Genomic DNA, 23,551 nt, shown 5'->3' with positions numbered 1-23,551 from the left:
CAACCAGGATCTTGAGACTACTCTGCGCTGCCTGGTCTCTGCCAACCCCACCTCATGGAGCCAGCAGCTGGTGTGGGTCGACTACGCCCACAACACCCTCTGCCTGCTCTGCTATCTCCGTTTGAATGTTCCCTGGGGTATCAGCCCCTGCTCTTCCCCGAGCAGGAGGAGGTCGGCGTACCTTCTGACCAGATGTTTGTCCGCCGCTGTCGTCGTACCTGGAGTAGAGCCCGGTCGGCCCCCCTCAAGACAACCTCCAGGTATCGACTACAAGCGGATCTCCTCCGGACCCCAGTATCGTCTTGGGCAGAAGGTATGGTAAGGCCCCTCTGCTGTTCATCTTCTGTTGCCCCGTACCCTTCGTATACATCCCACCTTTCATATGTCCAGAGTCAAACCTATGTCTCACAGCCCTTTGTCTCCTGTTTCCTGTTTGTCCGTTGTCTGTTTGTCAAGTCAACCAGCGTTTTGTGTCTCAGCTCCTGCTTTTTCCAGTCTCTCTTTTTCTCACCCTCCTGGTTTTGACCCTGGCCTATCCTGACTCCGAGCCCGCCTGCCTGACCCGGAGCCTGCCCCTGACCCTGAGCCTACCTGCTGACCTGTACCTTTGCCCCCCTTTGGATTATTGACCTCTGCATACCCTGAGTCTGCCTGGCTGCCATCCGGTACCATTGCCCCACCTCTGGTTACTGACCCCTGCCTGCCTTGACCTGTCTATTGCCTGCCCCTGTTGGATTATTAAACTATTGTTTATTCGACGTGGTCTGCAGCTGGGTCTTATCTTCATCCTTGATAATGAATACAGGTCCAGGTGCAAACATTGAACTAGTGCAATCGTTGAGTAAATATGATCCTATAAGTGTCTAGGGCGTATGCTGAGATGACAGTCTGTTTTGCTTTTGGTTGGCCATGCAGCAGGTCTGCAGGTGTCTGTTTCTATAAGCAGGATGATGTAGGAGTGTTTGGTATTTACTCACTCTGAGCAGTTGGTGTCTGGCACACCTTTTTAAATCTCACAAACAGGATGTGGACATCACAATGAAGTAGGAGTAGGATGATTGGATGTGGTTTTGAGAAATTAGACATGAAATGCAACCAGGGGTCATACTGGGAGAAATAGTACGGACGGACAGTAACAGAGGTGGTCCAGAATGCAGTAAGTTTTGCTACAATCATATCACACTCCACTCAAAGATAAGGTTAAGCTTTTATGTATACTAAACGTACTATATCAGGAAACATGAATCGACAGTGTCGACATATATTGTGGTTGTCTAAGTTACAAATATTGTGTGTGTAAACAGAGATGCAAGGCCCTGGTGACACTACAGGGGGAAAACCATGCGGTCAAGCAGGGTTGAAAAGCAGAGGGAGAAAAGTCCAAGAATTTCTCAGGAGTGTGGTCTCTGTGTCTCGCTGTCCTGCTGGCTGGTAGTGGTTGGTGGTGGGGTGGGCTAGGGAGGTGTTGGACACAAAGCAACCTTTCATTCCAGCTGGACTCCGATTGGAGAGCTTGGAGAGTTTTTTTTCTTCCTTTCTGGCCATACCGTACAGCGGGCTATACCTCTTCTGGCCCGTGGCCAATGGGAATGGGCCTTAGATAAACTGTCTGTTTGGGATGTCAGAAAGCACTCCGCTGGTTGACGTCAAAGTAATTATTTGACACCTCCAATATGCAGTCTCCCTCCAATATGCAGTCTCTGACTGGACCTCCTCTATTGGTTTGTTAGGTATACCAGGGGCTGTGGGTGGAGAGGAGAGGTAGGTGGTTTCTTAAAGATGAATGAAAGGGGGTCTTTGTCCTGAAAATGTTTTCCTTTTATTTTTTTCACTTACTCCCCTGCTTCCTCTCACCACTCCTCTATCCTCTCACCTTTTGGGGGTTTTCTGGGGTGTGTGGCCAAAAATCATGTCCTGGGGGTGAGAGTCTATAAAAGCCCTTCAGGAGTTGAGATTCCTCACACTCACTTTGAAAAGGTTTCTGTCCAAAAGAAGGCTGACCAAGAGAGTCCATGGCAGAGCTGACCATGAACAGATTAGCGCTCCTATTGTTCTGCTTATATGCAGCAGCCTCACTAATTGATGGGAAGCCTAGCCATAGAACAGAGAAGCCCAGGAGCTCCAACCCCGTGGTAGCAGCTGACTTACCTGAACCGGATAATACTGATGATGCTCTCCTCCCTGGTAAGTTTTCAACATGCTCTTGGAAAAGGATGGTGGGGGCAACATGCATGCATACTTCACAGTGCTTCTAGTTTTTGTGATTACAGTGTGTTCTCCCAAGTCAAGGGTGGTCCACAATCCTTCAGAAAGAACTGCACTGAGTTTTCAAAGACAGAGTGTGGTGCATATAGTTTTATTTAGCATCAGTTTCATGTAGACCTTATCTGTGGATCATGTGTAGTTTAGGTGAGTAATGCTGTGTTTGTGTGTCTGTTGTTCTGTCTGCCTTGCAGGTGGCAGCGGGCAGTGCTCGGTGAATGGGATGTTCCTGTTTGACAGGGCCATGTGGTCGCCTCAGCCCTGCTCCGTGTGCCAGTGTCAGAGGGGAACTGTCAGCTGTCACCTTGTCCCCTGCGGCGGTAGGCATTCAAGTTGTAGATTGTTATGGAAGGATTGTAATCTTATTTGTGGCTATTATATTTAATGGCAGCTTTTTAGTTGAAATGTCCATGCTGACAAAGTGTACAGACGGATCAGGGCATGGAATTGTGTACATACAGTACCAGTCAAAAGTTTGGACACACCTGCTCATTCAACGGTTTCTTTATTTTGACTATTTTCTACATTGTAGAATAATAGTGAAGACATCAAAACTAAGAAATAACACATATGGAATCATGTAGTAACCAAAAAAAGTGTTAAACAAATCAAAATATATTTTAGATTCTTCAAAGTAGCCAGCCTTTGCCTTGATAACAACTTTCCATACTCTTGCCATTCTCTCAACCAGCTTCACCTGGAATGCTTTTCCAACAGTCTTGAAGGAGTTCCCACATATACTGAGCACTTGTTGGCTGCTTTTCCTTCACATCCGAAATCATCTCAATTTGGTTGAGGTCAGGTGATTGTGGAGGCTAGGTCATCTGATGCAGCACTCCATCCCTCTGCTTCTTGGTCAAACAGCCCTTACACAGCCTGGAGGAGTGTTGGGTCATTGTTCTGTTGAAAAACAAATGATAGTCCCACTAAGCGTAAACGAGATGGGATGAAGTATCGCTGCAGAATGCTGTGATAGCCATGCTGGTTATGTATGCCTTGAATTCTAAATGCATCACAGACAGTGTTACCAGCAAAGCTCCCCCACACCATCACACCTCCATGCTTCACGGTGGGAACTGCCCATGTGGAGATCATCCGTTCACCTACTCTGCATCTCACAAAGACACGGCAGTTGGAACCAATAATCTCACATTTGGACACATCAGACCAAAGGACAGATTTCCACCGGTCTAATGTCCATTGCTCGTGTTTCTTGGCCCAAGCAAGTCTCTTCTTATTATTGATGTCCTTTAGTAGTGGTTTCTTTGCAGCAAATCAACCATGAAGGCCTAATTCATGCAGTCTCCTCTGAACAGTTGAGAAACTTATGAAGTTCTTGAAATGTTCCAGCTTGACTGACCTTCATGTCTTAAAGTAATGATGGACTGTCGTTTCTCTTTGCTTATTTGAGTTGTTCTTGCCATAGTATGGACTTGGTCTTTTTCAAAATAGGGCTATCTTCTTTATACCACCCCTACCTTGTCACAACACAACTGATTGACTGATTGACATTAAAAAGGAAAGAAATTCCACAAATTTGTAACACTGATGCTAGTACGAACTCGAACCCAGGCACAGAGAAACACAGCAAGCAAAGGTAAGGGTAAATCCAGAACATTTACTTAGAGTCTTAACAGAAACAAGGCAACCGTACAAGAGCACACAAATAAAACATTAGACCTAAGCAAAGATACAGGCCACCTGAGGAACCTAAATAAAAAGGCAACCAGGTGAACAGAGAAGGTAATTAAACACAGATAAATCCAATAAGTAATAATCAGGGTAACCTGGAAACTAGAAAACAGGGTAAGGGTGCCCTCCAGCGGTAACCTAAGGAAACAACAATCAAATAACACAGAAACTGTGACAAAATTTACTTTTAATTCTTATGGCTGCAATCCCGTTAACGGGATGATATGACAACAGCCAGTGAAAGTGCAGGGCGCCAAATTCAAACAACAGAAATCTCATAATTAAAATTCCTCAAACATACATGTATTTTATACCATTTTAAAGGTAATCTTGTTGTTAATCCCACCAAAGTGTCCGATTTCAAATAGGCTTTACAGTGAAAGCACCACAAACGATTATGTTAGGTCACCTCAAAATCACAGACAAACACAGTCATTTTTCCAGCCAAAGACAGGAGTCACAAAAAGCAGAAATCGAGATATAATTAATCACTAACCTTTGATGATCTTCATCAGATGACACTCATAGGACTTCATGTTACACAATACATATATGTTTTTTTTGATAAAGTTCATATTTATATCCAAAAACCTCAGTTTACATTGGCGCCATGTTCAGAAATGCCTCCAAAATATCTGGAGAAATTGCAGAGAGCCACGTCAAATAACATAAATACTCATCATAAACTTTGATGAAAGATACATGTTTTACATAGAATTAAAGATACACTTGTTCTTAACTTTTACTGCCTCTGAAACCCGGATCCGGGAACCCCCCCCCCCCACCCCCCCCCACACTGATTAGCATCGCTAGCATAGCGTCACATTTAAATAGTAGCATCTAAATATCATTAAATCACAAGTCCAAGACACCTAATGAAAGATACAGATCTTGTGAATCAAGTCACCATTTCAGATTTTTAAAATGTTTTACAGGGAAGACAAAATATGTAAATCTATTAGCTAACCATGTTCGCAAAAGACACCCTTTTTCTTTGTCCACCATTTTTTCTCAACACCAGTAGCTATCAACAATTCGGCTAAACGAAGATATTGAAAGCCACTAACCAAGAAAAAAGTTCATCAGATGACAGTCTGATAACATATTTATGGTATAGGATAGGTTTTGTTAGAAAAATGTGCATATTTCAGGTATAAATCATAGTTTGCCATTGCAGCCAGCATCACAAATCTCACCAAAGCTCCTAGAATTACTACAGACAGCAACGTGTATTACCAATTTACTCATCATAAAACATTTCTTAAAAATACACAGCACATAGCAATGGAAAGACACAGATCTTGTGAATTCAGACAACATTTCAGATTTTCTAAGTGTTTTACGGCGTAAACACAATGAATCGTTATATTAGCATACCACATATGCAAACGTTGCCAGAGCATTGATTCTAGCCAAAGAGAGCGATAACTCAACATCGCCAAAATATATTAATTTTTTCACTAACCTTCTCAGAATTCTTCAGATGACACTCCTGTAACATCATATTACACAATCCATATAGAGTTTGATCGAAAATGTGCATATTTAGCGGCACAAATCGTGCTTACACAATGGAAATAGTGTTCAACTACTCAAGCAATCTGGCCGGCGCCATTTTGAAAATACAAATATTTTTATCAAAAACTATTCATAAACTTGACAAAAAAAATACAGGTTGGACATGAAATGAAAGATGTATTAGTTATTAATGCAACCGCAGAGTTAGATTTTTAAAATGAACGTTACTAGACATACAGTGTGCGTTACAGCCAGACTAGTGACGCAATAACGGCGTCACTAATCACCATTATTGAGTTTACATTTTTCCACATAAAAACGGAATAACATCATAAATAGCTCTTACTTTTCGACGAGCTTCCATCAGAATCTTGCCATGGTGGTTCTTTGTCCAAAAGAATCGTTGCTTGGTTGTAAAACGTTGCATTCAACTTCTGATATAGCAGCTAACACTAGCTAGCCATAGCTATTTTGCCATAACGTGTCCAAATCCTCAAGGCGCAATACTGAGGAAATTCCGAAAAATAGCAATATACTCTCATAATCTGATATAACTCGGTTTAAAATAGCTTCGTTATGATGCTTCTAACACCTATGTCTAATTAAATTACAGATGGATACATCTAACGTTTAAAATTGAGCGTTTGAAAATGGCATCCTGAGGTCCCTCTCTGCGCAATGCTCAGCGTGGAAAGGAAGGCTCCTCTCGCTCCTTGGCCTTTTATAACCTCTGAGAGCTACGCAGCAAGCCCATTCCACTTCTCATTGGTTACTGACATCCAGGGGAAGGCGGGTGCAGTTCATGTCGTTCCATAGGATATACAGAGACTTTCAAAACTGATCTGAAATCAGAGCTTCGCTCTCAGACCATCGCAGTACCTGTCATGGATTTCGCTGTAGAAAGAGTTCTGGGTCACCCACAGACAAAATTCCAACGGCTATAGAAACTAGAAAGTGTTTTCTATCCAATAGAATTAATAATATGCATATTGTACGATCAAGAATTGAGCACGAGGCAGTTTAATTTGGCGACACCCAGAAATAAAAAATGCTAATTGCGCCACCTATTGGCAAAAGGTTAATGCAACCGCTGTGTCAGATTTCAAAAGCTTTACGGCAAAAGCACAATATTCAATAATCTGAGAACAGCGTTCAGCCTCAAAAAGAAGCCATACAGTTACCCGCCAAATTGTGCAGTCAACAAAACTCATAAAAAACATTATAAATCTTCACTTACTTTTGCTGATCTTCGTCGGAATGCACTCCCAGGACTCCTACTTCCACAAGAAATGTTTGTTTTGTTCGGTAATGTCCATCATTTATGTCCAAATAGCTATTTGTGTTTGCGTGTTTGGTAAACAAATCCAAAGTCAGGAAGCGCGTTCACTAAAAGCAGACGAAATGTTAAAAAGTTCCGTAACAGTCAGTAGAAACATGTCAAACGATGTACTGAATCAATCTTTAGAATGTTTTTAACATAAATCTTCAGTAACGTTCCAACCGGAGAATTACATTGACTTCAGATGTGCGATGGAACAGAACTCCCTCTAATGTGAACGCGCGGTCAAGTCATGGTAGACCTGACTAATTCCTGTCTCCTTCGGCCCCACTTCACAGTAGAGGCATCAGACAAGGTTCTACAGACTTTGACATCTAGTGGAAGCCGTAGGAAGTGCAAACTCATCCATATCCCACTGTGTATTCAATAGGGTCTTGGTTGAAAATCGACCAACCTCAAAATTCCCACTTCCTGTTTGGATTTTTTCTCAGGTTTTTGACTGCCATATGAGTTCTGTTATACTCCCAGATGTCATTCAAACAGTTTTAGAAACTTCAGAGTGTTTTCTATCCAATACAAATAATAATATGCATATATTAGCAACTGGGACTGAGGAGCAGGCGGTTTACTATGGGCACCTCTGTGCACCTTTCATCCAAGCTACTCAATACTGCCCCTGCAGCCATAAGAAGTTTTAACAAGGCACACCTGTTCATTGAAATGCATTCCAGTTGACTACCTCATGAAGCTGGTTGAGAGAATGCCAAGAGTGTGCAAAGCTGTCATCAAGGCAAAAATAAAATATATTTTGATTTGTTTAACACTTTTTTTGGTTACTACATGAATTCATATGTGTTATTTCATCGTTTTGGTGTCTTTACCATTCTACAATGTAGAAAATAGTAAAAATAAAGAGAAACCCTGTGATGAGTAGGTGTGTCCAAACTTTTGACTGGTACTGTATATAGTGTATAAATATGAATGTAACATATATTGCCCTCTTCCTCAGGTTCAAATAACCAGCAGACGGTGGCTCCCAAAGCCAAGAAACCCTCCCCTAATGCAGAGAAGAAAGAGGGGATTCCAAAGCAGAAGAAGAGTCTCCAAAGGACATCAGAAGAAGGAGGAGCAGGACGTCAGAAGAAGGAGGAGCGGCATGTTACTCCAGCGAAAGTGGTGGGTGCCCACCCAATGGTGCCCATGGGAAAATGAAGAGGGCAATGCTATAGGAACTGCACAGCAGATTAACTAACAATGCTTTGACTATTGTATTAATGTTTTGCCTATGACTGAGTATTGACTGACAGGGATTTTTTGAGGAATTGAATATATATAATTTAATATATTTTGTTTGTGATGTCTATGTTGTACAGGTTACTGTTGTGAAATCCGTGGCCACCCAGAACAAAAAGCAAGAAGTAGCAGTGAAGAAACAAAACGTGTCTGTGAAGAAACAGGAAATGGCTGTGAAAACAAAAGTCAGGAAGACCGAGGTCCCTGTGGCCAAGAGGCGTGACCCGAAGATAAACAAAGACGGCCTTCCGTCCCTTCCCTACGATGATGACGATCACGATGACAATGACCACAGCGAGCATGATGATAATGATGACGATGACGATTATATCATCAGGGCCAACGGAAAACCCACCATGAGGTTGGCACCAATGGGGAGACCAGTCACCATGGCGACTGGCCGACTGGCTACTACCACCACTAGGAGACCCATGGCGAGGGGGCCGGGACGTGCTGTGGTCACATTCCCCAGGAGACACAGCATCATGGAGTCTCTCCCTGCTGGCTGCCTGCTCTCAGAATCTCTGATCGCCTGTGGCAGCACTGGCATGGTCCACATCCCCATCCTCTCAGACCAGGGGCTCAAGACCCTCTATCTGGCAGGTGAGGATATACAGAGATCTCACATGTTACTTACAGGGACAATTAGCAGAGTCAAGGGGGGGGACAAGAATCTGAGTTCAGGCTTACTAAAATGGGTAACTATGTTTAATAAGTTGGAATTTCGGGAAGGCAAAGGATTTACCGTTGTGTGCTTCAATGCAATCAAATGTCCTTTGCGGTGTTTACACAGTTGCATATATAAACACATTTTGTACACAAAGATACTGCATAAACATTAAGGCAGGTGCAATGGCATGTGGACCCAGGCCTTTCTTGGTTTGAGGAAACTGGGTCAGCTTGTGTTCTATTCTTTTATCAGACAATAAGATCAATAAGATCCCTCCCCGGGCGCTGGCTGGGCTACCCAACCTGGAGTGGCTGGACCTGAGCAAGAACAAGCTGGACGACTCCTCCATCAGCCCTGACCTGTTCCAGGTGAGTCTGAGAGCATCATTCATGTCAACACATTTGGCTTTAGTTCCAGTTTGAACTCTACTGCGCTCCCAGACCCACCTACACATCTCAGCCTCATATTACTTCAGGGCTCTATTGACCCTTATCATGCTGTATTACCTGGATTCCTCTCAGCCTGTTATGATAGAATTTAAACATGTTTTGTCACTGTGTGGTGTTACAGAATAGTACAGGTATGTGCATGTCACAGTCATTTAAGTTATAGGTAGTGCCTAATATTTAAACAAAATGATCCATCTTGTAGTTGGACTGCTAGAACTTTTGCTGTCTCCCGGGTAGCTTATAAGAACAGAAGTTTAATCTGGCCCCATCGAGGCGAATGTCAATTAGCTGTTGCAATGAACCTGGGAATATTGTCGGTCAACAGACAAGCCACAACTAAAAACAGATCAGTCATTTTTGGCAAGGCGTCCTAAGTGGCGCAGCGGTCTCCCGAGTGGCGGAGCGGTCTAAGGCACTGCATCTCAGTGCTAGAGGCGTCACTACAGACGCTGGTTCGATTCCAGGCTGTATCACAACCGGCCGTGATTGGGAGTCCCATAGGGTGGCGCACAATTGGCCCAGTGTCGTTAGGGTTTGGTTGGGGTAGGCCTTCATTGTAAATAAGAATTTGTTATTAACTTACTTGCCTAGGTAAATAAAGGTTAAATAAAATAAAATATATATTTTTTAAATGCACTTGTTCCCACTAAGGTGTCAGTCCCTGATGCCAGGAGCTCACCGTACTAAAAATTCCCTTGAGAGAGCATTAGTGTTTATTAACTACTTTGCTTGCAGTACATCTCAGAGTTAGACAGACTTGATAACAAAACACGTCACAAAAGCACTTCCTGAATAAGACATAGGGTGGAATTCAATCAAATCACCACTGGGAGAACTGCCATTGCTGGGAAAAATCATATTATTCCTGCACCATTGAAAAATACAATTGTGTACTAAGCCTACTAGCCTGTTACAGGGTATAATACTTGCGTAGATTATTCAACTGGTAGATACACAGGTTATACTGGTAGAAGGCCCATGTCATAGGTGTAAGGTAACATTGCAGTTCTTGAGCTTGGCCGTGAGAGAGAGAGGGACACTGGTTAAATCACGCTTAGCACTCTAATGTTCTAATGTGTGGAGATTCTTGGCTTGTTTCAGAACCTGACCCAGCTGAGGAGGCTGAATTTAGATGGCAACAATCTGACCAAAGTCCCCTCGATTCTACCGCCGTCCCTGGTGGAGCTTAAGATCAATGACAACAAGATCCTGGGCCTCACACCTAGCAGCTTTAAAGGTATAGAAAGGTGGAGTTTACAGAGAGAGAGAGTATATGTACAAAGCTTTGTTTGTTCAAGCTTAGCTTGCATCTGAGCACCTACAGTACTATTGCAAGTGACCTCAGATAGGATGTGCAGATTAGCACATTAGCATTGTTGGCGCAACTCATTTAGCAACAAAAATCAGCAAAACAAGTCAAATTACATTGGATTATTGTATGTTGATATTATATGTTGATATTGTCATGTTGGGATTTGAAAATGTGTCTCTCCTCAGGTTTGTCCAAATTGCTGACACTGGAGCTTGAGGACAACCACTTCCACGATGGGAATGTGTCACCTTTGACCTTCCGGCCCCTTAAGAAACTCATCTATCTGCGACTGGAGGACAACAAGTTCCGGGCCATCCCCTCTGGGCTTCCTGTGACCCTGCAGGTCAGTGATTGGACGAGGTGCCTGTGATGTCACTGTAGTGAGCATGCAGGAGCCAATGATATGTAGTAGCCTCAGTCATACAAAGGAGCATAGCTCTCAGACATCTGAAACATCACTTTATTTGAAATAGGTTTTGGAATAGTCCACAGACTACGAGAGGTTTCAGATGTTCGACTAAAGATATTACTTTTGGTAATTTGGTAATTTGGTAATTGCGTGCACATACGGTGCATTCAGAAAGTATTCAGACCCCTTGACTTTTTCACATTTTGTTACGTTACAGCCTTACTCTAAAACTGATTAAATTGATTTTCCCTCATCAATCTACACACAATACCCCATAATGACAAAGTGAAAACAGGTTTTTAGAATGTTTTGCATATTTATACAAATTTTAAAAACTGAAATATCTTATTTACATAAGTATTCAGACCCTTTTCTATGAGACTCGAAATTGAGCTCAGGTGCATCTTGTTTCCATTGATCATCCTTGAGATGTTTCTACAACTTGATTGGAATCCACCTGTGGTAAATTCAATTGATTGGAAATGATTTGGAAAAGCACATACCTGTCTATATAAGGTCGCACAGTTGACAATGCATGTCAGAACAAAAACTAAGCCATGAGGTCGAAGGAATTGTCCATAGAGCTCCCCGAAAGGATTGCGTCGAGGCACAGATCTGGGAAAGGGTACCAAAAAATGTCTGCAGCATTGAAAGTCCCCAAGAACACACTGGCCTCCATCATTCTTAAATGGAAGAAGTTTGGAACCACCAAGACTCTTCCTAGAGCTGGCTGCCCGTTCAAACTGAGCAATCGGGGGAGAAGGGCCTTGGTCAGCGAGTTGACCGATGGTCACTCTGACAGAGCTCCAGAGTTCCTCGGTGGAGATGGGAGAACCTTCCAGAAGGACAACTATCTCTGCAGCACTCCACCAATCAGGCCTTCATGGTAGAGTGGCCAGACGGAAGCCACTCCTCAGTAAAAGGCACAACAGCCCTCTTGTAGTTTGCCAAAAGGCACCTAAAGGACTCTCAGACCATGAGAAACAAGATTCTCTGGTCTGATGAAACCAAGACTCTTTGACCTGAACGCCAAGCATCACGTCTGGTGGAAACCTTACACCATCCCTACGGTGAAGCATGGTGTTGGCAGCATTATGCTGTGGGGATGTTTTTCAGCGGGAGGGACTGGAAGATTAGTCAGGATCGAGTAAAAGATGAACGGAGCAAAGTACAGAGATCCTTGATGAAAACCTGCTCCAGAGTGCTCAGGACCTCAGACTGGAGCGAAGGTTCATCGTCCAACAGGACAACAAACCTAAGCACACTGCCAAGACAATGCAGGAGTGGCTTCGGGACAAGTCTCTGAATGTCCTTGAGTGGCCCAGCCAGAGCCCGGACTTGAACCTGATCAAACATCTCTGGAGAGACCTGAAAATAGCTGTGCAGTGACCCTCCCCATCGAACCTGACAGAGCTTGAGAGGATCTGCAGAAAAACTCCTCAAATACAGGTGTGCCAAACTTGTAGCATCATCACCAAGATGTTGTTGTTTTTGTAGTTTTCAACAACAAAAAATCTATAATTTCTAAAAAACAGTTTTGCTTTGTCATTATGGGGTATTGTGTGTCTATTGATGTGGGGGAAAACAATTTAATCAATTTTAGAATAAGGCTGTAACGTAACAAAATGTGGGAAAAGTGAAGGGGTCGGAATACTTTCTGAATGTACTGTATATTATTAACTCCCAATCTGTAGTGTGTAGACTAGGTAGGTCCCCCTCACCCCCCTAACAACACGAATACTCAAAGGGTTTTGCGGTTTGTATTCCCAGGCGCTTCACCTGTCGGATAACAGAATAGAAGAGGTGCATGAGGGGATCCTCAACAAGACCGTCAACCTCAGGTTTCTAGATCTCAGTCATAATAGGATCCGGGAGGACCGCATAGCCCCAAGGGCCTGGATACACCTATTGTAAGTCCCAAAAACCTCTCTCCATTCTTGCTTTTGCAGCATTTAGGAGGTTATTGTTCAGTGTAAAGATTACTTTTACTCTGGTTTTGAGCGCCACCTTGAAGGGAATGTTGGAACACATTTTATTCCCATTTCTGATCTTGCAGAAAAGTGACCTCAGTATTTATTTTTTGAATGCATTGAATATAATTTTTTTTAACGAAAGTTTTTGTAAAATGCATGAACATCAACATTATTGCATACAGGATTCGTAATCAAAAGTTTAAATGATGTAATTCATCTGACACTCTGTACATGTGTTAGTCTCCCAGTTTCCTGGCAATAACGAGAGGAAAATATCATTTTAATTGCATCTTAGAAGAAAAAGGAGAAAAGGAAAAACAAGAGAATAGAGGACAAAGCCACAGAGGACATTGTTTTGGGGCATGCTGATGTGGCTGGCGAGACAGCGGCGCAGCAGACACAGTCCAGCTTTATGATAGGTTGTAGAGAGTCAAGCCCAAAGGGAGGGGTGTTAAGGCTCTTAGTGGTTTGAAACTCCTACAATGTTGTGAGACAAATGTGGTGGATATGATGGAACCCTCTGGTGAAAGATGGAGAAAAGGGAAACATTGAACCAGCCTTCTAAAGAAAAGGTGGACTCGAAATATAGTCCTAAGATTGAAAAAGTCCCCTTTTAACTGGAGACATAATACAGTACATTACCTTCTATCTCTTCATGTCTTCGAAACTTTCCACATATTGAGCAAAGGATCTCCCTGTGTTTTCCCTACAATTTCAGAAAGTTGGAGTCGTTGGACCTGTCGCACAATAAGCTGGTGCATGTTCCCTCCTTCCTCCCTGTGGGCCTACAGCAGCTCCACCTGCACCACAACCAGATCGAGCGGATCCCTGGCTACGTGTTTGGCCACATTAAACCGGGACTGGACCTTCTTCACCTGTCCCACAACAGTCTGGCCAACGACGGCATTGATGATGTCTCCTTCCTGGGCCTGTACAACTCTCTGACTGAACTCCTGCTGGACCACAACCAGCTTCACTCCATCCCTAGGGGGCTACTGAAGCTCAAGAGCCTGCACCTCCTCCGCCTCAACCACAACGTTATCAGGTAACTCAACCAAAACGTTATCAGGTAGATCAACCGCAATGTTATCAGGTAGATCAACCGCAATGTTATCAGGTAACTCAGCCGCAACGTTGTCAGGTAACGCGGCCGCAACATTATCTAACGTAACTAACTTCACTCTATAAAGCAGTTCTAGGTTTTACTTGTGACTTTAATCTTGCTTGATACAGTCCTCTTCCTCCCACTGGGAGATGAAACAACTTTGAGAAGAGCACAGTTGCCACTAACCATAATGGCACATTCAGATCTGAAATTGCTATTGTGAATCTCAACGTGTAATTTATGTTTCTCTCTCAGTCGTTATTTCTTTTAGTCGGATCAAAGGTTGTTCTGTCTTGTCTGAGTATCTGTCTTTCTGTCGGTGGTGACTGAATGTCCATCTTTTTCTTTCCTCCCTGCAGATACGTTCCTCTGAACTCTCTGTGTGACATGCGCCTGAGTGACGACTCGCCCCTAGTCTCCGTTCACCTGGAGTACAACCTGATTGACCGGCGCCTCATCCCGCCCACCGCCCTCTCCTGCATCAAGACCTACCACAGCATCATACTACGGCCACAGAGTTACGAGGAAGATTACCACCATGAAGATTACTAGTACCCCCCCTTTCCTCACCTCCCTCCTTCCTTTTCACCCCCCCCCCCCCGTCAGTTTGTCCTGGGTTACACCTTGTCTGCGTTTCTCATTACATAATTTCCTCTGAGTCCGTCTCTGATTGTGATTAGCTTAGCCAGACTTATGACACCCAAGCATTATGCAACAGATGAAATTAGACTTCTATCCTAAGTCTGACCATAATTCTAGGGCAATGTTTATGCAACCAGCCCTTTGTCAGTGGGCTTCATTATCACAATGAATGAGAGCGATTGTGTGTGTTTTTCCTGTTTTAAAGCTTCACTATGTAAAGCAGTTCTAGGTTTTACTTGTGACTTTGACCTTGCTTGATACAGTAGCATGTATTGAAAGAAAAATAATGTCGGGTTACCAAGGGAAACACAGGTAGCTACTTGACAGTAGTGAGAGCCAAAGATGTCCAGGTGCCCTCTATACTAAACTCACTGTTTTGTTGTTTGTACAACTGTTTCAACTTTGTGACAAACTTGTGTAATGAAAAATTGTGAAAATAAAAAATCTTAGATAATTGCTGGTCATTGTCTATGTAAACTGTAAATAGTCTTAGTACCTCAAATAATCTGCCTGTGTAGCACTGGGTAGAGTGTTGCGGGATATTTTATTCATAGTGGATTTTGTATTTGCCCTATTAGTGCTGTGATAGTACTTTTTATTTTATTTTGGCCTTATACAGTAGCTTAAATAAAAATGTATGTATATAGATCTCAAACGTTGAATCAAAATAAGTTTAAAATAACTCAAATCTCTCTCCCTTTCTCTCTCTCTCTCTTTCTGTCAGACACACGCACAAACACACAATGAAGCAGCAATGAAAAGGGGACTGGACCAATTTTGGGTTATGGCTTAAAATACTTGTTTTTTTCCTTTTGGTAACTACTTCTGTGGTTTTTAACAGGTACTGTGCAGAGTTCTGACTCTGCTGACAGACGGATTCACAGATAAAGGATCATCACATGGAATAAAACACGTATCCTGTATATCACTTTGAGGTTGAATTCATCCTTATTTCATTTATTTGTACCTTTCATTTATTTAGTAAATAATTTTTTGTTTTTTCAAGAACTGAAACGGTAAGTGTCTTAGTAAATATATTTGAGCTTCTATTTGAGTTTCTTGACCTACAGATAATAGTATATTCAGTATGGTTTACAATAGGAGGACTATAATCTACAGCTTTATTCTACAGTTCCACAGTTGGTTTAACATTCTGCATTTGAAAAAAGATTGATTGTTAAAGTAATATTTGACATTTGAAATGAACTATTTAGCTTTGAATAATTTGTTTAAGTCTTCTGGGGGCAACACAACCCTACCTTGTCTACACATTCTATATTCCTTTTATTGTCCATGTTTAATAAATGGATCTTGTAACAGAACAAAGATGAGGATAATTTCACAAACATTAAAAACTCAGAGCCACCCCATACTGTAGTTAAAGGGCTCGCTGCAGAGAGACAAGTCTATTACAAATTGATCGACTAAGCAAATAAGTAATTATTGTGTACATCATACATCTCATGCAATGTATTTAGAGATTCTCGTGTATTTAGAGATTTGACACTCTGCTGATATAGATAATGTTTGGGGGAAAGAGTGCTATGACAGAGAGGGTCTATAAAAAACCTTGCCTGAGACCAGCCAGTTATGTGGCTTCTGGGGCCTTACTGTGGTAAAGGATGTGGGAGTGCTAAGGGAGGGAGTAGGCCTTTCACAACACGTGGCAAGGCAAGGAAATGCCAAACTCCAGTTCCACAGCAAAGGCTCTTTGCTCACATGGAAAACCCTCTTTGAAGAACAAACCATTTCAATGTTCTTATTTTCATCAAGAATCTTCTAGCTGAAGGTTTATCTGAGATTATCCCAAATGACCTTAGGACATCTATTGATAGTTTGCATTACAATCCTGCTAATAAATATTGACAGATCACACACACTGTACTATATTGTACTATATTACACAGACTTATATGTAATGCCGGAATTGTCTTTTGCTATATGTTACTGGATCTGAGATTTTACCATTTTAATGCATAAATTAAAGAAGCCACAGTCTCAGCCAAAGGCAAATAATTAATGAGAGCAGATGTCATAGTTACAGACTCAAAGACCACATAGTATCCATGGTCCATGATTTTACTGCCTCTTATACCAACCACAAAATTTATGGGAAGAATAAGATTGGCTTTTAAGAGAGAACGCCTATGACAGATATGATAGATCACATCTTGAGATTGAAGCCTAACAAATAGATGTATGAAAGCCAGAGTGTATTTCATGCTTTGTCACTGGCTACAATTGCTTTTGGACTGGCTTTTGCTCTGGAGTGGCAATGTTGACAATGAGATTACTCTGGACTGGAGGAGTGAACTGTAACACAATGCTAGTTATACTGCCCTACAAAGGCAAAACCCAGTAACTACGAATTTGGTCAAAAATATTTGATCTGTTGTAATGGCCAGGTATATTATCTGAATAATGTGGTATTTAGTTTCCTGACACAAGAACAAGCCAGTTGATCAGAATATATCATGGAGTATCAGAAACATTGGAGTTACGTAGTTACTGTGTTTTGCATTTGTAGGGCAGCATAGCGTGTGTGTGTGTGTGTGGGCAACTCTCCAATTGTAGGCTACAGGAATTATAGCTAGATAGTTGCTGAATTCATAACTGTGACACTTAATAGACTGCTGCTCATTTCTGTGTGCTTTTTTGTCTTCCCCTTGTAATTTCTCTTCAACTAAAGGCCTAGCCATGCTTCCCTTCTCTGTTGTCCTTCTCCTGCTGTGTGCCACCCCTCTTCCCACCGCCTCTGTGGCCCTGCCCTTTGAGCAGAAGGGCTTATTGGACTTTGGGAAGAGCATCGATGTAGAGGGGCTGATGATGATGATGATGATGAACGATGAAGAGGAAGGCTCAGCGGTTGAGGAATACTCTAAACCAGAACAGCCTACTTGCCCATTCGGCTGTCAGTGTAACCAGAATGTTGTGCAGTGCTCTGACTTGGGTGGGTGAAGAGATACAATGTCATAATATTATAATATCTTATTGTCTCCAAATGATTCTTTACACTGAACACACAATTGTTAATGTGTAGCCAGCAGTCGCACATCTGCACGTTGCTTTTTAGTGCTACGTGGAATCATGGCCATCTGGTTTCTTCTTAATTATATGGTGACAGCTGAGCTCACACATAAACAACAACATACTGTATGGGTACAAACCACAGCCCAGAGCATTATTCAGCATTGACCAAATTACAGCATGACGATAAATTCTAACTTGTGGATTTATCCTCATATAACCTTAAGAGTGAGAACACACTGTGTGTGTTTGATATTGTCATGATTCATAGATTTTTATAAAAAATGTATTGAAGCAATAACACAATATATTATATTGCAACTGATTTGTTATCATTGTGAACTGACAGAATGTGGTAAAGTGTATAAAATAAAGCAGGTAAGTTAATCTTGTAGTTTCTATCCGCAGGTTTACACTATGTGCCATATGACATCCCCCCGGAGACCAGGCTCCTGGACCTTCAAAGCAACCAGATCACTGAGATAAGAGAGAATGACTTCAAGGGACTCAGTAACCTCTATGTGCGCACCAACAGTCAAAACACAAATGGTGGAAGAGAGTTCTGGCATTTCAATAGAAAGAAACGTCACTTATCTGTCTTTGCTTTCTTCATCGTAGCACACCCTTTCAGTATCCTAACTAAAAAGAGGCATACTTTTAATGACGTGTCTTCAAATTATACATTGTATAATATATGGGTTGTTCTTGAATTGTGGTGGCATTTGCGTCCCTTGCATTTGCAACCATGAAAAGCACTTTCAAATGACAAAGAGTTACACATCATACATGTTTTTGTGTATATTGAACTAATATATTTATATTAACAATAATGCAAGTCCTTTATACTGCAAAACTTTCAGTTCATGCATTGTTTAAAGTACTTGGGGTAAGCAAATTGGTTTGTGCCAGTAGTGATGTGCAGAGTTGTGGTGACATGTTTTGGGGATTTAGAGATATCCATCTGTTCTTTTCAAAAATAGAAAGTGAACAAAATTATTTAATAGTATTGTATAGATCAATACAAACAAAGAAGGCTATTCAAATAATTGTTTTACTAGTATAATGTCTCTCCCTCAGTTGTATGTCATTGGTGTTACCGCCTTGAAAATCACTCATTACAAAGATTTACAAGGACCTTCAGCATTCCCTCCAGTGGCAAACTCCTATCGGGGGAGGGGTACATATATTAAAGAAAATTATTAGCTAATCACACCCTTTCACTATGTCACAAATTTAAGGATTCCATTGATAATTTGGGGTGGCTAAATCAAAAGTGTCACTTGGTGTTACTCGATTCAAAGGAAGGGAAATAACACTGTGAGCAAAAGTATCATATCATTTTAGTAAATAGTTTTTTAAAGGGTTAATGACCTTACATTTGAGGATCTGTGGCCTCCATTTAAGAAAATCCTCAATAACCAAAAATGTCTCATTGGTTTTAGCATCATTGGTGTTACTACTCCTATTGGTGGCACAATGGTATCCTAATGGTAAAACATATTTAAAGTAATTAAGCTGCCATATTAGCTGATTTATAATGGAAAGATGTACACAAATACATTTAAATAAAAAGTTCATCTTTTCCAAAATTCCATGCCTAAATGCCACCGCAATTCAAGAATTAACTGTATATAACACATTTATTTTGGGTAGGGGTAGCTGGTCTCCTCATGACCTATGCCTCCTTTCTCAGGCTCTGGTGTTGGTGAATAACAAAATCTCCAGGGTGCACCCTCGGGCCTTCATGCCCCTCAAAAGGATGCACAAGCTCTACTTCTCCCACAACCAGCTGACGGCCGTGCCCAAGAACCTGCCCTCTTCCCTGGTGGAGCTGCGTATCCACGACAACCATATCAAGAGGGTGGCATCTGGGGCTTTCTCTGGCCTGCGCAGCATGAACTGCATTGGTGAGATGGCAAGCTATAGTTATAAAAGACCTTAGGCCAGATTTACTATGTGTCAGCACCAGATTAAACATTAGCAACTGTTTTTTTCTGTTTGGAAACACCATAACACATCTAACATCTTAATGTCTTTGAAGTGTAAGTCTAGCCGCTTGAGTACTGGAGCAGGTTGTGGCATTGACTTAAAACACTTATTTTTCTTCCTCAGAGATGGGGAGGAATCCTATTCAGAACAGTGGTTTTGAGCCTGGAGCCTTTGATGGACTTAAACTTACCTTCCTTCGCATTTCTGAGGCAAAACTCACAGGCATCCCTAAAGGTAGAAAACGTGACAACCTTTATAATAATTTTCTTTGGAGTGTTCTGCAGGGCAATATTTGTTTCATTGCTATTTGCCACATATTTCCACTGAAAGTCCTTTGAATCAAGCGGTCACCTGTTTTCCCTCTCCATCTAGATCTCCCTGAGGGTCTACATGAGTTGCATTTGGATCACAATCAAATTCAAGCCATTGAACTAGAAGACCTAAGACAATATGAGAGTTTGCACAGGTACGTAGCTTTACAAGAGGGTGTTCAATGTCGGAGAGTTTCTAAAACTCCATCTAATTATGAATTTATGAGGAGTTTATGAATGCTGTAGATGTTCACTACTTATCTTCAAATGTTAAAAAAATATGTAGAAAATAAACAGCGGCCTCCCGGGTGGCGCAGATGTCTAAGGCACTGCATCACAGTGCTAGAGGCATCACTACAGACCTGGGTTCGATCCCGGGCTGTATCACTACCGGCCATGATCGGGAGTCCCATAGGGCAGCGTACAATTGGCTCAGTGTCGTTTGGGCTAGGGGACGGTTTGGCCGGGGGGCTTTACTTGGCTCATCGCGCTCAAGCGACTCCTTGTGGCAGGCCAGGCACCTGCAGGCTGACCTTTGTCATCAGGTGAACTGTTTCCTCTGACATATTGGTGCGTCTGGCTTCCGGGTTAAGTGGGCGGGTGTTAAGAAGCACAGTTTGGCGGGTCATGTTTCGGAGGACGCATGTCTCAACCTTTGTCTCCCGAGCCAGTTGGGGAGTTGCAGCGATAAGACAAGATTGAAATTGGGGAGAAAAAGGGGATAAAATACAAAAAAAATCAAATAAAAAGCATAACAACAGCATAAAGGAAGAGTCATTGTCCAAGTTGCACAAAATAAATAATGTCTGGAATCATTGTGATAGTAGCACCCTCTAGTGGGTTTACCCTTCATTGTCTCATCAATCACTTGATTTCGATGTGTGTGTGTGTGTGTGTGTGTGTGTGTGTGTGTGTGTGTGTGTGTGTGTGTGTGTGTGTGTGTGTGTGTGTGTGTGTGTGTGTGTGTTAGGTTGGGTCTAGGCTACAATCACATTCGTCACATTGAGCATGGCAGCCTGTACTACCTGCAAAACCTGAGAGAGCTGCATCTAGAGAACAACCGGATCCCCAATGTCCCTGGAGGCCTTGCTGGAATGAAGTACCTGCAGGTAAAGTGTGGAGGGGGTTTGTGAAGCAGCATCAATCACATCAACATTGCTGATTTCACTTGTTATGTTAAGTTGCTAAAAATGCATATCTGTAATGTTTGTATTAAGTATAAACGTTGGTGATTTCACTTGCTATGTTATGTTATGCTTTTATGATGATAACAGTTGATATATGTAATGTTTTTAAATAGGTAGTCTACCTTCACTCCAACAACATCAGCCAGGTTGACGTGAATGACTTCTGCCCTAACGGCTTTGGTGTCAAGAAGACTTACTACAACGGGATCAGTCTCTTTGATAACCCAATCAACTACTGGGAGGTGGTGCCGGCCACCTTCCGCTGTGTCAGCAACAGGATGGCTGTACAGTTTGGCAACCACAAAAAGTAGTGCATGAGAGGCACCAGCTGTAGGGTAATACATGCAACTCAGATACAAAATAAATAACTTTGTTACACAGTTAAAAAACAATTTATTGATAGAAAGAGCCTGATGTATGGTAAAAGATAAATAACTAAAACATAACTGAAGTTTGTTTTGCATGCATGGAGTGGGTGATATTGTATATTGGAAAGAAATTGGTCATCCATATAATTTCAATCAACCAATGAAATGTATTTTAATACAATTTCTTTTGATGTATGTTACTTTCAATTCAGCTGGTCTATAGCAATTTGGGATTCTCTGTGATTTTGTTTTTTTGTTTGTGTTTTATCTCAATTTACCTCTGATCTGACAACTGATCTCAAATATTGGATATAGAAGAACAATACAAACTGACAGTTGAAAGCACCTTCAGAAGAATCTCTCCTTATAAATGTTGTTGAAAAAATGTTGTTGTCATGATGTGTTTGCAGAATATTGAAGATTATTTAGAATATGTTTTGCATACCCTTTATTGAAATCTTGAACAAATGAATGTCATGTTGTGGAAATTCTACACAGGGACACAAAGTCAATCTTAAATGAATCCTTTTTTTATTAACAGCATGCTGGAGAGGTCACAGTCAAACTTAGATGCATAAAGTATCGGCCTGAAGTGAGCTCCGCTAGGGCTGTCCCGTTAAATCGCTTATATAATTACACAGACAAGTTATATTTGCATGATTTAGCTTATTCATCATTCATAATTAATTCATAATTCATGTTTGGTTCATTCATGTGACTGACCAATACCTCACGAGGCTTCTTCTCTCCAAGCTGAGACCTTGAAACTGAGATATCCCTTTCTCAAAACAAGGTTCTGGGCGTACTGCCAAATTGCAGATACTGATAATAAGGTTTTGTTCAATCAGTCGCATGCATGAACACAGAAATTGGTTATTAGAAAAGCACAACCAATAAAATGTTCCATCACAGTCATAAGAGGGGTCTTATTTCTCACTCTCCTTGTTTCATTAGGCCTACACTATAATCAGAGCCGGCTGCAGACAATGATCAGCTAGGCTAGGGAGACATTATATTTTCAACATATTGATGCCATGTTTATAATTATATTAAATATATGTGACACATTTTTCAAACAACCAATAAACAAAGCATACCGACTTTGGGTGCTTCAATATCATGGTTTGCGTTTTCAACACCACAATAAATAGACTATGTAAATCTCAACTAACGGAAAATACATCCCTCTCTACCTTGTATGTCTACCCAGTATCGAAGGCTTGGCTTGACAATCTCAGAATGTCATTCAACTTTTTGGTGTTTTATAATAGATGCCTCTTTCCATTCATCAAAAAGCCACTGCACAGTTTGGATTGATTGATTTTATTTGTCAGTTTAAAAACATTCATATATCCACACGGTACAAAGATTTTTAAAAGTGACCAGGATTGCACAATAAAATCGGGGACTTATTTCTATTGTGGTCCTTATTTTTTACATAAATACAATTACATACTGTAGATACAATGCTGTGGTAGTTTGTTCCACTCAACAGCGCCGGTATATTAAAATGTGTTCTTACCAGATAAAACAGTGAATATTAGAGTGTCTGGTATTATGCTGGTGGACATCTCTAACAAATGAAAAAGACACCGAACAAAAAATATAAACGCAACATGTAAAGTATTGGTCCCATGTTTCATGAGCTGAAATAAAAGATCCCAGAAGTATTGCATATGCACAAAACCTTATTTCTCTCAAATTTTGTGAACAAATATGTTTACATCCCTGTTAGTGAGCATTTCTCCTTTGCCAAGATAATCCATGCACCTGACAGGTGTGGCATATCAAGAAGCTGATTAAACAGCATGACCATTACACAGGTGCACTAAAATGCGCAAGTTTGTCACACAAGACAATACCACAGATGTCTCAAGTATTGAGGGTGCATACAATTGGCATGCTGACTGCAGCAATGTCCACCAGAGCTATTGCCAGATAATTTAATGTTAATTTCTCTACCATAAGCCTACCATAAGAACAGTGAAATATACTTGCTGCAGCGCGTGGGTGTTGCTATGGAGACCAGTGAGCTGTGATAATACGGGGCTTTACCTAGCAAAGA

At 41.5% G+C, this 23,551-nt stretch overlaps 2 protein-coding genes across 2 annotated transcripts; both read left to right on the top strand.

The window, feature by feature from the left end:
* The first annotated feature begins 1,962 nt into the window (after window positions 1-1,962).
* On the top strand, window positions 1,963-14,557 carry LOC129860919 (extracellular matrix protein 2-like). The gene is made up of 10 exons (XM_055931843.1): window positions 1,963-2,184; window positions 2,457-2,582; window positions 7,761-7,927; window positions 8,125-8,647; window positions 8,967-9,082; window positions 10,265-10,400; window positions 10,661-10,818; window positions 12,655-12,794; window positions 13,576-13,902; window positions 14,322-14,557. The coding sequence occupies exons 1-10, from the start codon at window positions 2,013-2,015 to the stop codon at window positions 14,512-14,514; spliced, it is 2,058 nt and encodes a 685-aa protein (XP_055787818.1). The 5' UTR covers window positions 1,963-2,012; the 3' UTR covers window positions 14,515-14,557.
* An 859-nt stretch (window positions 14,558-15,416) lies between these two features.
* Window positions 15,417-23,156, top strand: bgna (biglycan a). The gene is made up of 8 exons (XM_055931841.1): window positions 15,417-15,620; window positions 17,294-17,554; window positions 18,040-18,152; window positions 19,325-19,538; window positions 19,744-19,854; window positions 19,993-20,086; window positions 20,902-21,040; window positions 21,232-23,156. The coding sequence occupies exons 2-8, from the start codon at window positions 17,302-17,304 to the stop codon at window positions 21,427-21,429; spliced, it is 1,122 nt and encodes a 373-aa protein (XP_055787816.1). The 5' UTR covers window positions 15,417-15,620; window positions 17,294-17,301; the 3' UTR covers window positions 21,430-23,156.
* The last annotated feature ends 395 nt before the right edge of the window (window positions 23,157-23,551 follow it).

This window comes from Salvelinus fontinalis, chromosome 8 (assembly GCF_029448725.1).
Source record: "Salvelinus fontinalis isolate EN_2023a chromosome 8, ASM2944872v1, whole genome shotgun sequence".
NCBI classification, from domain to species: Eukaryota; Metazoa; Chordata; class Actinopteri; order Salmoniformes; family Salmonidae; genus Salvelinus; species Salvelinus fontinalis.
The sequence above is the reverse complement of the archived record's forward strand: the minus strand, read 5'-3'. Positions and strand labels throughout refer to the sequence as shown.

Bases quoted from the DNA above. Each gene is read 5' to 3' on its own strand.
- LOC129860919 (XM_055931843.1), top strand. From the start codon at position 2,013: ATGGCAGAGCTGACCATGAACAGATTAGCGCTCCTATTGTTCTGCTTA. The intron at 7,928-8,124 runs GTGGGTGCCCAC...TATGTTGTACAG, and splicing joins ATGTTACTCCAGCGAAAGTG to GTTACTGTTGTGAAATCCGT. The intron at 13,903-14,321 runs GTAACTCAACCA...TCCTCCCTGCAG, and splicing joins CTCAACCACAACGTTATCAG to ATACGTTCCTCTGAACTCTC.
- bgna (XM_055931841.1), top strand. From the start codon at position 17,302: ATGCTTCCCTTCTCTGTTGTCCTTCTCCTGCTGTGTGCCACCCCTCTT. The intron at 19,539-19,743 runs GTGAGATGGCAA...TTTCTTCCTCAG, and splicing joins GCGCAGCATGAACTGCATTG to AGATGGGGAGGAATCCTATT. The intron at 19,855-19,992 runs GTAGAAAACGTG...CTCTCCATCTAG, and splicing joins ACTCACAGGCATCCCTAAAG to ATCTCCCTGAGGGTCTACAT.